Source organism: Sturnus vulgaris, chromosome 19, assembly GCF_052056855.1.
Source record: "Sturnus vulgaris isolate bStuVul1 chromosome 19, bStuVul1.hap1, whole genome shotgun sequence".
Taxonomy (NCBI): Eukaryota; Metazoa; Chordata; class Aves; order Passeriformes; family Sturnidae; genus Sturnus; species Sturnus vulgaris.
In genome coordinates, this window is record NC_142261.1 from 10,612,744 (window position 1) to 10,625,015 (window position 12,272).

General features: G+C 42.7%; 1 protein-coding gene across 1 annotated transcript in view; it reads right to left on the bottom strand.

Moving 5' to 3' along the window:
* SPPL3 (signal peptide peptidase like 3) overlaps positions 1-12,272 on the bottom strand; it is a 55,861-nt gene that overhangs the window by 3,075 nt on the left and 40,514 nt on the right. The window contains exons 4-9 of the mRNA XM_014894638.2: positions 11,702-11,821; positions 8,469-8,547; positions 7,666-7,778; positions 2,659-2,765; positions 1,512-1,675; positions 110-309 (exon numbers count right to left, since the gene is read on the bottom strand). Of these exons, the coding sequence (XP_014750124.1) occupies positions 110-309; positions 1,512-1,675; positions 2,659-2,765; positions 7,666-7,778; positions 8,469-8,547; positions 11,702-11,821 (783 nt within the window). The remainder of the gene's footprint in view (positions 1-109; positions 310-1,511; positions 1,676-2,658; positions 2,766-7,665; positions 7,779-8,468; positions 8,548-11,701; positions 11,822-12,272) is intronic.

Sequence of the window (12,272 nt, forward strand, 5' to 3'; positions counted from 1 at the left end):
TCCTCTCTCAAAGCCTCTTTACACTTGCTTTCATCATCTTTTAAACCTACTACAATAATCCCATATCTGCTCACTTAGGCAGCTCTTTAATATTGAACTAATTACTCACCTACAAAGTAGCCAATAAGTGTGCAGTGAAAGTAAGAGACCTTCTGCATACGCCCAGAGATGTTCCCTGGGCCTGGGGCACCGCAGGAATCACTGTTGGCTTGTTTCTTGTAGTTATCGTAACGCAGGACGAAGCAGAGCAGAAGCCCTGGCATCACAATATCTCCAATCCCCAGCATGGAGAAGTGGCTGCCTGTGGAACTAAAGAGCAACTGGAATTGGGTTCATGGCCAAAACAAACAGTGACAAGCTCTAGACTCCTCCACTGTGGTTTTGAGCTTCACTTGGCACAGCCCCTCTTTCTACCAGCAAACTTGCACGTAGTGGAACCCAGTGCTGGCTAATGAGCATTTCCTCAGTGATTTCTTCACCTCAGCTTTACAACAAACCCATTTGGGCAGAGATGACATTGCTCCAAACCAGTTTCCTTCTCCTAGTAGTAGTGTTTAAGCTGCTTTTGCCCTTAGATCACTCTGAAACAGATCCATTGACTCAGTATTTCAGTCCTCTCCCTCGTCAGTGCTGACGGGAGGGACCAGCTGGCCCTTTGATCTGTTGATTACCAGTGAAGTGCATCTTCATGCACGTACATCTAAAACAAGGCAGTACACCCATTTTGGACATTCAGACAAAACAGAAAACTACAGTCTTGCCAGATTCCCAGAAAAGAGCCAATTGTGAAAAACATTAAGAACTAAAATCATCCATTATCTTAAATCCAAGATATTTTTCATGAAAAATTGTTCACTTTGCCAACTTTGTGATTTCATATCACAAAGCTGACAAAGTGAACAATTTTGGTTTTATTGTTGTAGACAATCAACTTCTAGTCTCTGTAATTCCAGCATCCCAACATCTAAAGAAACAAGAACACAGTAATACTGCAACAAAACTTACTGCCTGCCTGCTGCTGTTCTGAGTTTACTGCCCCACCAGGCCCTGGGCATGTCTGCTTACAGATCTGAGCCATCAGGGAACCCCTGGAGCAGGTACAAGTGGAATAATCTCTGTTCAGCACCGAGCTTGCCTGGTAAGCCACCCTTGCTTAGATTAGTTTCCAACCCCTTCCCAACTATCTGCAATTATGCTGTAATCCAGACTATTCTGATGTTATAATAAACATCAGATCTTTTGCTTTTAGTGTTTTTGCTTTTTAGCAAACATCAGGCTGCAAAACTCTCAAAAATGTGGAGAAGTGTGACCTGCTCTGAACACCTCTGGGCACCTTTTACCCCAGTCAGGGTCTTTTCTCTATGAATGAGCAAAGTGTCCAGTCCTGCTCATTATATTCCTCTTCAGCACGAAGAGGGAATGACTGAACAGGGATTTTCCAACAGAATTAGTACCACTAAGTATATGGAGGGAAAACTTTTCTCATGTACTACAGTAAAAGAAGCTTTTACCTTGGGAACACAAGTTTGCCAGGCAGTGACAGACGGGGAACATCTCTGCCTACATTTGGTCCCAGGTGAAGTTTCCGGGATAACACATCCAGGGGATTATCAGCTGGTTGTGTGGCCACTTTCACCATAACATTGCTGTTAAAGATGTAGGCAGAAAAAAAGACCTACAGAGCAAGGTAATCAGAAGTTACAAACTGCAATTACACAGCAACTCAAGCTGAATGTATTTTTGCTTTGCTATTAAAGAAAAGAAAGGATATTTTTCTTATACATACATTGTATATATGATGATAAAAGGTAAAATCTATTTCAAAAATTCAGATGGAGCTTTTTACACTAATAATCCTCAAGAATAACTGCAATATACTTTCTGATATCAAGATACTGATTAGTATCCTGAGATCCTTTGGCAAAGGATCAGTCTGGACAGCAAGCAGATAGTGTGGGGATGACAAATGCAGATAACAGCACCCTGAAAACAGAAGAAAGCTGCAGAACAGAGAAGAGGTGAGCATGGTGCTCACTCATAAATGGAATGAGGCAGCCCTTGTCCCCAACAGGCTTTTATGCTACAGCCCATCCCACTGGAACCTCTGGCTGCCAGAGCTGTCAGTGGGTGCTGCCCTGGATCAGTGCTCGGTGTTATGCCAAGGCAAAACAAATCCCTCTCGCTATTACAGAACACGTTCTGTCAGGTTTCTTGTAGAAGTGCACTAGGATTTTATGCCAGCCTGTCTGGCTCTAAGTCCATTTACATTCCTGTTCTGCAGATTTCACTGCTAATCAGAAGCCACCACATGTCCCTGTGCCAGTGTGGACACAGCTCTGTGTGTGTGGGAAATGCTTGTTCTCATCTTCAGCCAGCTTTCAAAATCTGAGGTCCAAATTATTTTTTTTTAATAATATGCAAAAGTCAAAATACTCTAATCTTATTTCTGCTTTATTGCAAGTAATTATCAAGGAAATATTTCTGTATCCTGTTGTAGAATTCAGCATCTCAGAATGGAGTGGTGGAGCCAATTTTCTGGTTTTGCCAGATTTCCTCAACTTCATACCAGTAGAATTCATGTAAAACTGGCCCAAGGCCAATTACAAATTCAAAGCATAAAAAGAGTTTTAGCAAAACCAAACCAAACCAAACACTTACCCAAAAGACATCATAAATTAGTAACCCAGAGAGCAGCAAGCAGGAAACCTTCAGGCTGGGCAGCCGAACAAAGGCTATCATTGCAACACACAGGCCCATAGCCAGAGCTACAAAAAGCAAGACATCGTTAGTTCATTAAAAACAGCGAAACCAACAGAAAAACACCAATCCCAAGGCAGTGTCTCCCCCCCAGGACCCCAAAGAATCCTCTGTTTGCACCTGTGCAGCTCTGCATGCACTAGATGACTGTCTGCCACTTCCAGACAGCAAGATTCTTCTTACCAGGGTTAAGCAAGTCAAAATACATTCAGTAGCCAACTGCAAACACGTCCCCATGGAAGCAGAGACCCCTCTGCAGGCACAACTGCCCTCAACTTCCACCACCCATCACACAGAAATGTTTCCAGGGCCTCTGTCCTAGAGGCTCCATCTCCCCTGACTACCTACTTTGAAACAGAAGCAACAAAATAACTTTGAATTCTCTGTGTCCCAGACACAAATCTCTACTTTTCCTCTATTGGTTTTTCTAAGAAATGCATAAAATAAATAAGATCCTTGACTCTTAATCCAGAAAGGGCACTGTTACGTGACTTGTTAGAACTTGTTCTGACAAAAACCCACTTAAACCAAACTTCTGCTTGGGCAAGACTGTGCAAGACTGCCTGAATACCATGAAACATCATTTAGATATCCAGGGATTTCCCAATAACCAAAATGTGTGTAAAAGCTTAGGGGAAAAAAATATGGGTAAATTTTTTCCTAATCCCTCCTTAGGATGAGTTTTCAGCCAGGTCAGTGAGTTGAATATGACACAGCTCAGGTTTGCACTCTGTACCAAGGGAAATTTTGTCAGGGTAGAAAGGTAAGATTTTAAACAAAAACCCAGTCTTCACATTTGTGTCACTGCCTGCTTCTTAGAACCCAGCCTCATCTACCAAGGATACTCAACTGACAAGTGAATTTATTTCTACCGGTTACAAGTAAATCCCCAAAGAAATACTTAAAACAAATTTTTAAAAAACTTAAAAAGCAAATCAGCTTTTATCTGTATCAGTCTATTTGCAAGGAGTAATGAAGCCCTGTTGGGATCAGATTACAGTCCATCATGCAGACATTCATCAACAAAATGTCTTCGTCTAACATGGCACAGTTTGTAAGAAGCCACAATCCCATTTTTGCCAATTGCAACTGCAAGGGAAGCCAATTCATTATGCACACGGCCACCAGTGTGACATGTGGACTCAGCCAAAATGTACAAATTAACCTCTGGATTCTCAGGCTGTAATTACAGGGCTGTGAAGCCACCTGACACTTGCATTTCACCTGAAAGCTGGGGAGATCTTCTATCCACTCACTGCAGAAACACATCCAGACACATCCATTCAAGAGATAAACATGCCTTAGGCCTCCTGCCAGCATGTGCCTGCAGTGCCCAGGGGCTGCATCCCAGCAATTCTGCCAAGCCCACCTTATCTCCTGTGAACTGGCAACCTTAGCACAACCACAACTGTCACAGCACCAGTTTTAACAAAGCAGTGGGATCATGACATAAAAATGTACCCTAAGTCACACTGCACAACTGTAACTAGCTACAAAATGTGAGCAAAATATTGAGGTTTAAAGAATTTGACACAGCAAAGCAGAAGGAAAAATAATTGCATTTAGTAATTCAGTATAGCCCTGAGTTACAGACTTTCTTGGCAGAAGAGCAAATACAAGGGAACAGACTGTTTTAAATCAAAGAAGTTGCTCTAAAGCCAGTGTTAATAATAGCTCAAGCAAGCCTATATTTAGGAGAGAATTTCCAGGTTATAATTAATGAGAAATGGAAATACTTTAACCAGTATGTTTTTTATCTATTGTTCACACACTCCATTTCCTTCTCATTGAAATGAACACAGGCACATGCACAAGGCATCAAACTAAGCAAATACCGGGTAGAAAAGAAGATGGAAAAAATCCTTCAACTGAAAGTGAAATGCACATGCTAATAATTACACAGTTTTGCAAATGCTTTAAGAAATACTGGTAAACTTAATAAACAAGCAGGAATGCCCGAGAGCAAGTACAAATAATATGGGCCAAAGTGCAGTCAATGGACTTCTCTAAATGGAAGCCAGCTTCCCTGTCCAAGCCCATGCCGAGTGTTGACAAACTATGTAAGGCAGATCTGCACTGAAATATACTTCAAATCATTAAAAAAAAAAAAAAAAATACAGCCAAAGATAAGATAAAGACAGAAAGAGAGGTAGAGCAGCCACACAGCCAGCAGCTCTGATGTGGAAGTGCTGGGCAATGGGTTAACAAGGGTGAATAAGAAAGCACTGGAGGAGTTAACTGTCAATTAACAGAACAAATTAACTCCAGAGTCTCTGCAACATACTCTTTATGGAACAGGGATATCTGAGGATTAAGAATATTCTTGCATATTTGATTAGACTCTCTGCTTTCCAGCTCTCCTGCATCCAAAGCAGGTGAAAGCTGAAGATGCTGCTGGTGCAGGATCTGGTTTACAAAGCACAGTGTAGGCTGGGGGGGCTTTAACTTCCCCCACAGGCCACCAGGTGAAGCTCTGATCTGATCAAAATGTATTTGAAAAGAAGGGAATAAGAACACAGGCCCAATTCTTCAGCAACTCCTGGGGTATCCGTGACCGTGCTGTTCACTCTGTAACTGCAGATGTTCCATACATCTACAGCATTCCTGTTGTACATCTCCAGCTCTGCCCACTATTTAGGAAAGCTTTTATTTTAACCAGGCTTTACCAGGGAACAGTGACCATCCTTGGTGATTCAGTCATCCAACAATCTGCTCTGAGAAATAAGCATTTCAATACCTATAGAGGTGCCTCGACACATGCCAGAACAACCCCCTGGAGCCAACACAGGCTCACTCTGCCCTGTAACACAACCCTGCCCTTAGAAGCACCTTGGCTGTGCAGGCAGGGGCAGGGAAGGATTTGGGCACTGAAGGCTGTTCCAGCAGGAATCGCCACACCTCGATTTCACAAGGACTGGCGATTACCAAGAAATATTTCCCGTGTTTGCCCCAGCTCCTCTCGAGCAGCAAAGCTCCTTCACACTGACAGAATCAACTGCACAGCCCCGACCGAACAGCCAGGGCTCCCCATGTGCTACTGCTCAGAAGGAACACCCGCCCTGTTCCTCCAGCTCCTCCTCCAGCCCCGCCCGGGCGATGAGCAGCACGTTCACAACATCTGCTTCATTCTCTGCCGGCCAAACAGCTGCCAGCGCTGCCTAAGGACAGGAGTGCTCCGCTGGGATGCAGAGTGAGAGGGGCTGCTGCCCCCCGGGAGCCTCTGGCATCTCCAGGACCCAGAGATGATGGGATGCCACATGCAGCAGCACAGGACAGGACTAAAGCTCCAGTCTGCTTCCCTGACAAAGGCCAATAAAAGCTATTCCCTGTTTAGTGTCACTGGCAAACACCGATTTACTTGGATCTGAACAAATGACAGGAGAATCATCTACATAGTTCAAGCTTCCTTAATAAACTACATAAAATAATTCAAAGTGAGACAGCAGCAACACAATTTGGTAAATCATAAAAAGCCTCCAAGAGAAATAAAAGCCAGACACCACTCTGTACCAGCAGCTCAGAGCTCTGTAGATGAATTACTGTGAAGTCCACCATGTCAGACTAAAGCACTCACAAAAATAACTTTTTAACTAAATGCTTCTGCTGATACCTCAGAGTAGACAACTCTTCAGATTCTGCCAAAATCCACACTTGACATTACTTTTAGCTTTGCAGCTACTGCAGATCAAGTGTCACCCTTGATTTCATAGTGGGCTACTCTGCTTATCACAAAACAGACTTTGTCTGCATTTTTTCATTTACCATCTTTTTTTTAAAAGGTATTTCCCTTCCATACAACAGGTGGGACTCTTAAAGCAGTTCAAACCATGAATGAAGTATAGTGCCCATACACAGAAGAAAGAGTGATGGTGCCATGAGAGGTTTCAGTGCTAAGGGCATGCTGCTGCTGCTGCTGCTGCCTCATTTAGGAGGAGCTGGAAGCTGATGGGATGAATGTTTTCTGTTGTAACAAACAATTTCAAGGGCAGGTAATGTTGTTGCAGCAATTTTTCCTCAAGCAATCACGACCTCAGGGTGCCATTACACTATGTCCTAAGCCAATTTAGCTGCCTGACACTGCTGAGAAGCAGAGGTCCTGCTCCTGGCTGCCCCTTCATGCCTTTGCTATTGTATCCACTCCATCCCCTCAGATCCCATCATGCTGCCACTTACCTTCTGCCAAATTTAGCACATACCTGACTACACAATAATCCAATTCATCTCACTGCAGCAGCAGAAAAATAGCCTGGCAAAACCCAAGTATGCTGCCATTCTAGTGAGCTGGATCAGTTTACCATGTGATTAAGTGAGTGCCAGAGCTAGCACAAGAGATCTGGAAGGCAGGAGGGAAGGACGAAGGCTCCTTTTTGGAACAGTAAGCTGTGAATTCAGGTCAACCACCATGAAAAAACCCAATAAATCACACCCTCAAGCCAGCTGGCTGATTGCCAGTTTCACCCATCTCACCACACAAGGCAGGCACCACACAGATCAAAGACAAGCAGCTACTGTGAGCTGCCTCACAACAAATTATTTGAGCACTGGAACCAATAAACAACAACATGCACAGCAAAAATTAACCAAATTTTTAGGATCAAGCTGTGAATCATAAATAACCACTGTCTCCACACATCTTGAACTCAATCTGGCCATTCACCTTACACCACACAGGTGCAGAATATCTTTCATGAGTGTTCTGGCACTTCCCTGGAAGCTTTTACAAACCAGAAAAACAGGTGTTCCAAGCACTCCCCTGGCATGTTCCTGGCAGTGGCTCTCCGGGGAGTCTGCCACACAGCTCAGCAGCCAAGCCATTAATATTAGCAAATTTCACCCATCATCACCAGGCAAATGATGTGTCAGAACAGGCACAAACCAATAGTAAAACTCCTTAATTCACATACTCACCATCCATTAGGAGCCAGTGGCCAGTTAGGACCCAGATAAGGACAAGCATCACAGACAGAGAAAATGAGAGCAACTCAGCAGCAGTGAAACGCCCACAGCAGCCAAAGGAAATCCTAGAACAACACACAAACATCAGCTGGAAGACTTTAAGTTTCCATTTAAAGAACAGAAAATGGACACTGTTGGAACAAGGCTCAACTGCTGATGAAAGATGCCAAGAACAACTGAAGGGAAGTTCCTTTGCCACAAATAGGTACCAAAACAGCAACAAAATAAAAGCTTTCCTAACATTCAAATACTGTGTGTAAAGCATGAACTGCAGAGATGGAAAAAAACCTGTAAATCTTGGCACCTCTCTTGAAATTGCCACCATTCCTAGCACCACCTAAGATAGTGCTTTTAGCAACATGAACTCCAATTACAAGGTTAAAAAATAAAATTAGTTTCAAAACATGGCATTAACAACTGTAATTTCCACTGGCTTAACTACAGCCTCCGAAAGAGCCAGCATTCAAATCCAATGCCAAATCCCAATCTCTAAAATCTCAGCCAAAACAAGCCAAACTTATTAAAAAATCACTGTTGGGAAATCTAGTCCCCTTCAATGGTATCACATTTCCAGGATGGCAAGTGTGAGTGACCTGCAGAAATTGTGCTTTCCACTTTCAAAGTGGAAACATGATGTTGGCACAAAACATATGCACAAACATCAGCCCTGAGGTTAATGCTTATTAAAGAATTCTCATTAAAAGAAAGAAATACAACACACAAGAAGAAGAGCAAAGGATTGCTCAGGTCCTTACTTGTTTTGAGGTGAGCAAGGCCGTGTTAAGTACTGGCACATCGGGAGCAGAAGGAAAGCAAAAGCTATTGTTGCAAGGACTATGAAAAGAAGAAAAGGTAATATTAGGACATTCAGACCTAATTTCTACAGTACACAAACAGGCTTCTCCAATTTGAAAAAGCTCTTGCAACAATGTCCTATTATCATATGTTCAGTATTATTCCAGCATGAGCAGCTCAAAGCTCTGAGGTTTTCTGCACAACAGTGAGCCTTCAGACTGAAATAAAATGAAAGCTCTCAAAGGAATGCAACACCAAATCTTAAAACAAAAGTCTTAAATCTATACATGATCATGTCAGCAAGAAAAACAGTTTTCATATATTCTGAGGTAAAAAATATCTACTACAAACTGGTTGTGAGATTTTCTTACAATTTTTCAACATACAACACAGACTAACTCAGCATAATAAAGGAGGTTTTTTTCCACTTTTTAACTCAGATAGTAATTCTTCCCCCATCTCACTCGAAACTCTTTATTCATTACGAAAACACAGTACAACTTCAAATAACTTAGAGCCAGTAGCTGGCAACCTCACTTTTTTAAAATACAAAGTGCTTTTAAGTTTTTGAAAACAGAATGATAAAAATACATAAATATCCAAATAGACTATTTCCATAAGCATTTTCTTTTTCAAGCAGCATACTTATCCCACCCACACATTTGTGAAAACGTTTAGTAACTGCTGGTATTTATAATCATTTTTCCTTCCAGTTTTTTTAAAGGACTGTTTAAAAGGCTGGAGTGTGCGGGTGTGGGGACACAGACATGTCAGCAGCACACATCCAAAACTGTGCAGCAAGAACAGACTGCAGTGAAAATGGAAGCTGCTTGGAATTTCTTGCATGCTGCAATTCAGGTCTTTGTGCTGTCCTCTACTTATTCCTTTGAAAATTTTTGTTGCTGGTTTCTAAAAGGGATTTTTCTTCTCTTCTCAAAGGAGGATGATGGGAAAGAATCAAACATTATCTTATAGTTTAAGCCAACCAGAGAAAAATTCGTTTGGTCAAACCACATCTTTCCCTTCTGGTGGGAGGAAGATTTGAAACAAAACAAAACAAAACAAAACAAAACAAAAGGGAACTTGAATAATCTAAAAAGAAAATTTAAGAAGTGTCTGCATACAAACAGCACCATAAAAACTCACAGTTCTATCAATATCTCAGAGCGGGGAAGAAACCAGGAGTGGTAAGGGAAAGAATGAACATTGTGGCAACTCTGCACAAACTGAACTAAGAACCTCTTTGGAGGTGCTTGGCAAAAACACTGCCCAGAAACCCTGTGCCCCTGCTGCCCCAGTCCTGCCTGCCCTCCCTGCTCCCTACCCTGCCAGCACAGGCTCAACCCCTTTCCCCTGGGAATCTCTCCTCCCCTTTCCTCCCCTCCAGCTCTGCCCAGCAGGGAGCCCTGCACCTCTCCTTCAGGGCGGGAGTTAAACTGTGATGACTCCAGTGCAGAGAGAGCCGCTCCCAGCGTTGCTCCTGACTGTCCAGCCTTCCAGCCCAAGCCTCCCATCCCCTCCAGCCTCAATCCCGAGGATTCAGTCGCCAATCCCTTGGCTTAACTCCTGCCTGCAGGCAATGCCAGCTCTGGGCTCTGCCCTCCGCCGAGCACTGGGTCCTGGCCTGGGCTGCTTGCTGCACCTACGCTTGCTCCTGACTCTTCCCTGAAAGGCAAATCTCTGTGAGAGGAAGATTTGAGAGTGGTTTAAGAAACCAGACATCAGCTGTAATTTAGCAGTCCCCCACATCAGCCCCTACTAGCTAGAGAGGATGTAAAATAGCATGACCTGAGCTTGGTCTTCCCCCTCAAGGGAAGAGGGACCAAGTTCCACAGCCCCAGGTTCACAGCTGCAGCAGGGTCCCCATCCTGCTGTACAGCCTTGGAGGAACCTTTGCATTTCAGAGGTTCTGGGCTTGAGGACAACCTCTGATGCAAGCCCAAGGAAAAGCACAAACATACCATAAAACCAGGTTCAAGAATAAAAATACCCAAGAGCACTGACCCCCAGTCCCTTGAGACCTGCAACAAGCCCCAAGGGACACAGGATCCTCCAGATACACACGGAAGTGTTACAAATAAAGTTACAAATCCCAAGGTCATTTCAAAAATAAATGCACCAATAACCCCAACAAATTAAAATTCCTCTTCTGTCATAAATCTTTCCTTGTAATATCTTATATATTTATGTGTATATATTTCCCTGATATCTAGCATACAGTAGAATCTATCTGAAGTATTTTTAATAGGAAAGAATGTATGCATCATAGGTCAAAGTTATAAAGTTATAAAAGCAGAATTCAGCAGGCCTCTACGGGCAGTAGAATTAGACAGGAGTCTCAAGATTAGAGAATTAGATTTCACCCATCAACATCAGCCCTGTTTAAGAGGCTGGCACAGCTCAAGAGTTAAACCATAAGGGCAAAGCCTGCAATGAAGTAGGAGAGGATGAGAGGTATTTAGGAGTTTAAAAATCTTCACAGACTCAGTATGTATACTCATATGTGTATGTGAACTGAGTATAATTTTTAGAAGCTGCTGTATCTCTGGAGCAGTAGGTAGAATCTTGCTACTCTCAACTGCAGCTGGTCTCTTGAAGAATTGTAAAAAGATCAATAGGCCAAAATTTTCCAAAAAGCAATGCCCTGGCATTTATTTAAAAGACAAAATGTAAATGCTAAACAGGACTGGAGGATCTGGAATTTATTTGCATGTATGTTTAAATTTTGTTCTGAATTCAAGCAGTGCAAAAGACTAATATTCAAATGTTAGTGAGATCAGAAACAGAAAAACTGCATGAAAGCAAAACCAAAATTAAAGCAGGAAGTAAGTCTCTGGACAGTAGCCCCAAAATTATTTCCCATGAAGTACTTGAATTATGAAACACCATGTACAGTTCTGAGCAGCGATTTATAAATAAGTGAACTTCATGCAAAATAACACATCTGGGCATGTTTAGACCTCTAGCAATTTATAGTTCAATAGGTTTAGCACATCTCTAAGTGGAAAATACTTCTCAAATAATACTTGTCACTTTATTTATAGCTACACAGACATGAAAACACAATTGTGAAACCTGACAAATTTTTTTTTAATGTACCGTGACATGTATTATAATTCTTACCAACAATATTTAATTACATCAATACTTTCTGTTCTATTCCAAGTCTTACAAAGAGAAGAAACTCAGTCACCTGCTGTGCATATTGTAAAGACAACTTGAACTGAGTCGAAGAAGAAGAACATAACTAGGAGAGACACGGACGCTCCAATGGGCAGGAACAACGCCTGGGTGGAATCGATGGTTTGAATACCTGCAGGAGAGAGGGGGACACTGAGCTCGTGTCTGGTGCCTCACAGGGACACTGGCCCTGGCCAGCACAGGCAGGGCTCTGACAGCACATTCCCCCTCAGTGCTGTGTGAGCCCAGCACAGCTGCCTGTGCAGGAACACCCAGCTGAGTGCACTCTGCAGAGCAAACCAACTGAGAGCTCAGTTTCATCTCGTGCCATGGATACCATGAATGACAAGTTGTGAAAATTAACATTATTTAGGGATTGGAATCACTTTACACTGAAACACATAAATGTGTTGAGTGGAGTATATGTAAGGTTTGCTTAATCTCTGAACATAAAAGTGAAAAGCCTGACCAGTGTTAGGCTGACGCAACTCATGCAAAGGGCGCCACAGCTTCAAATTCCACCTGGGTGAAGGCCACCAACCTCTTAAATTTCATCATAGGCTGCAATCATGAGATAATATCAA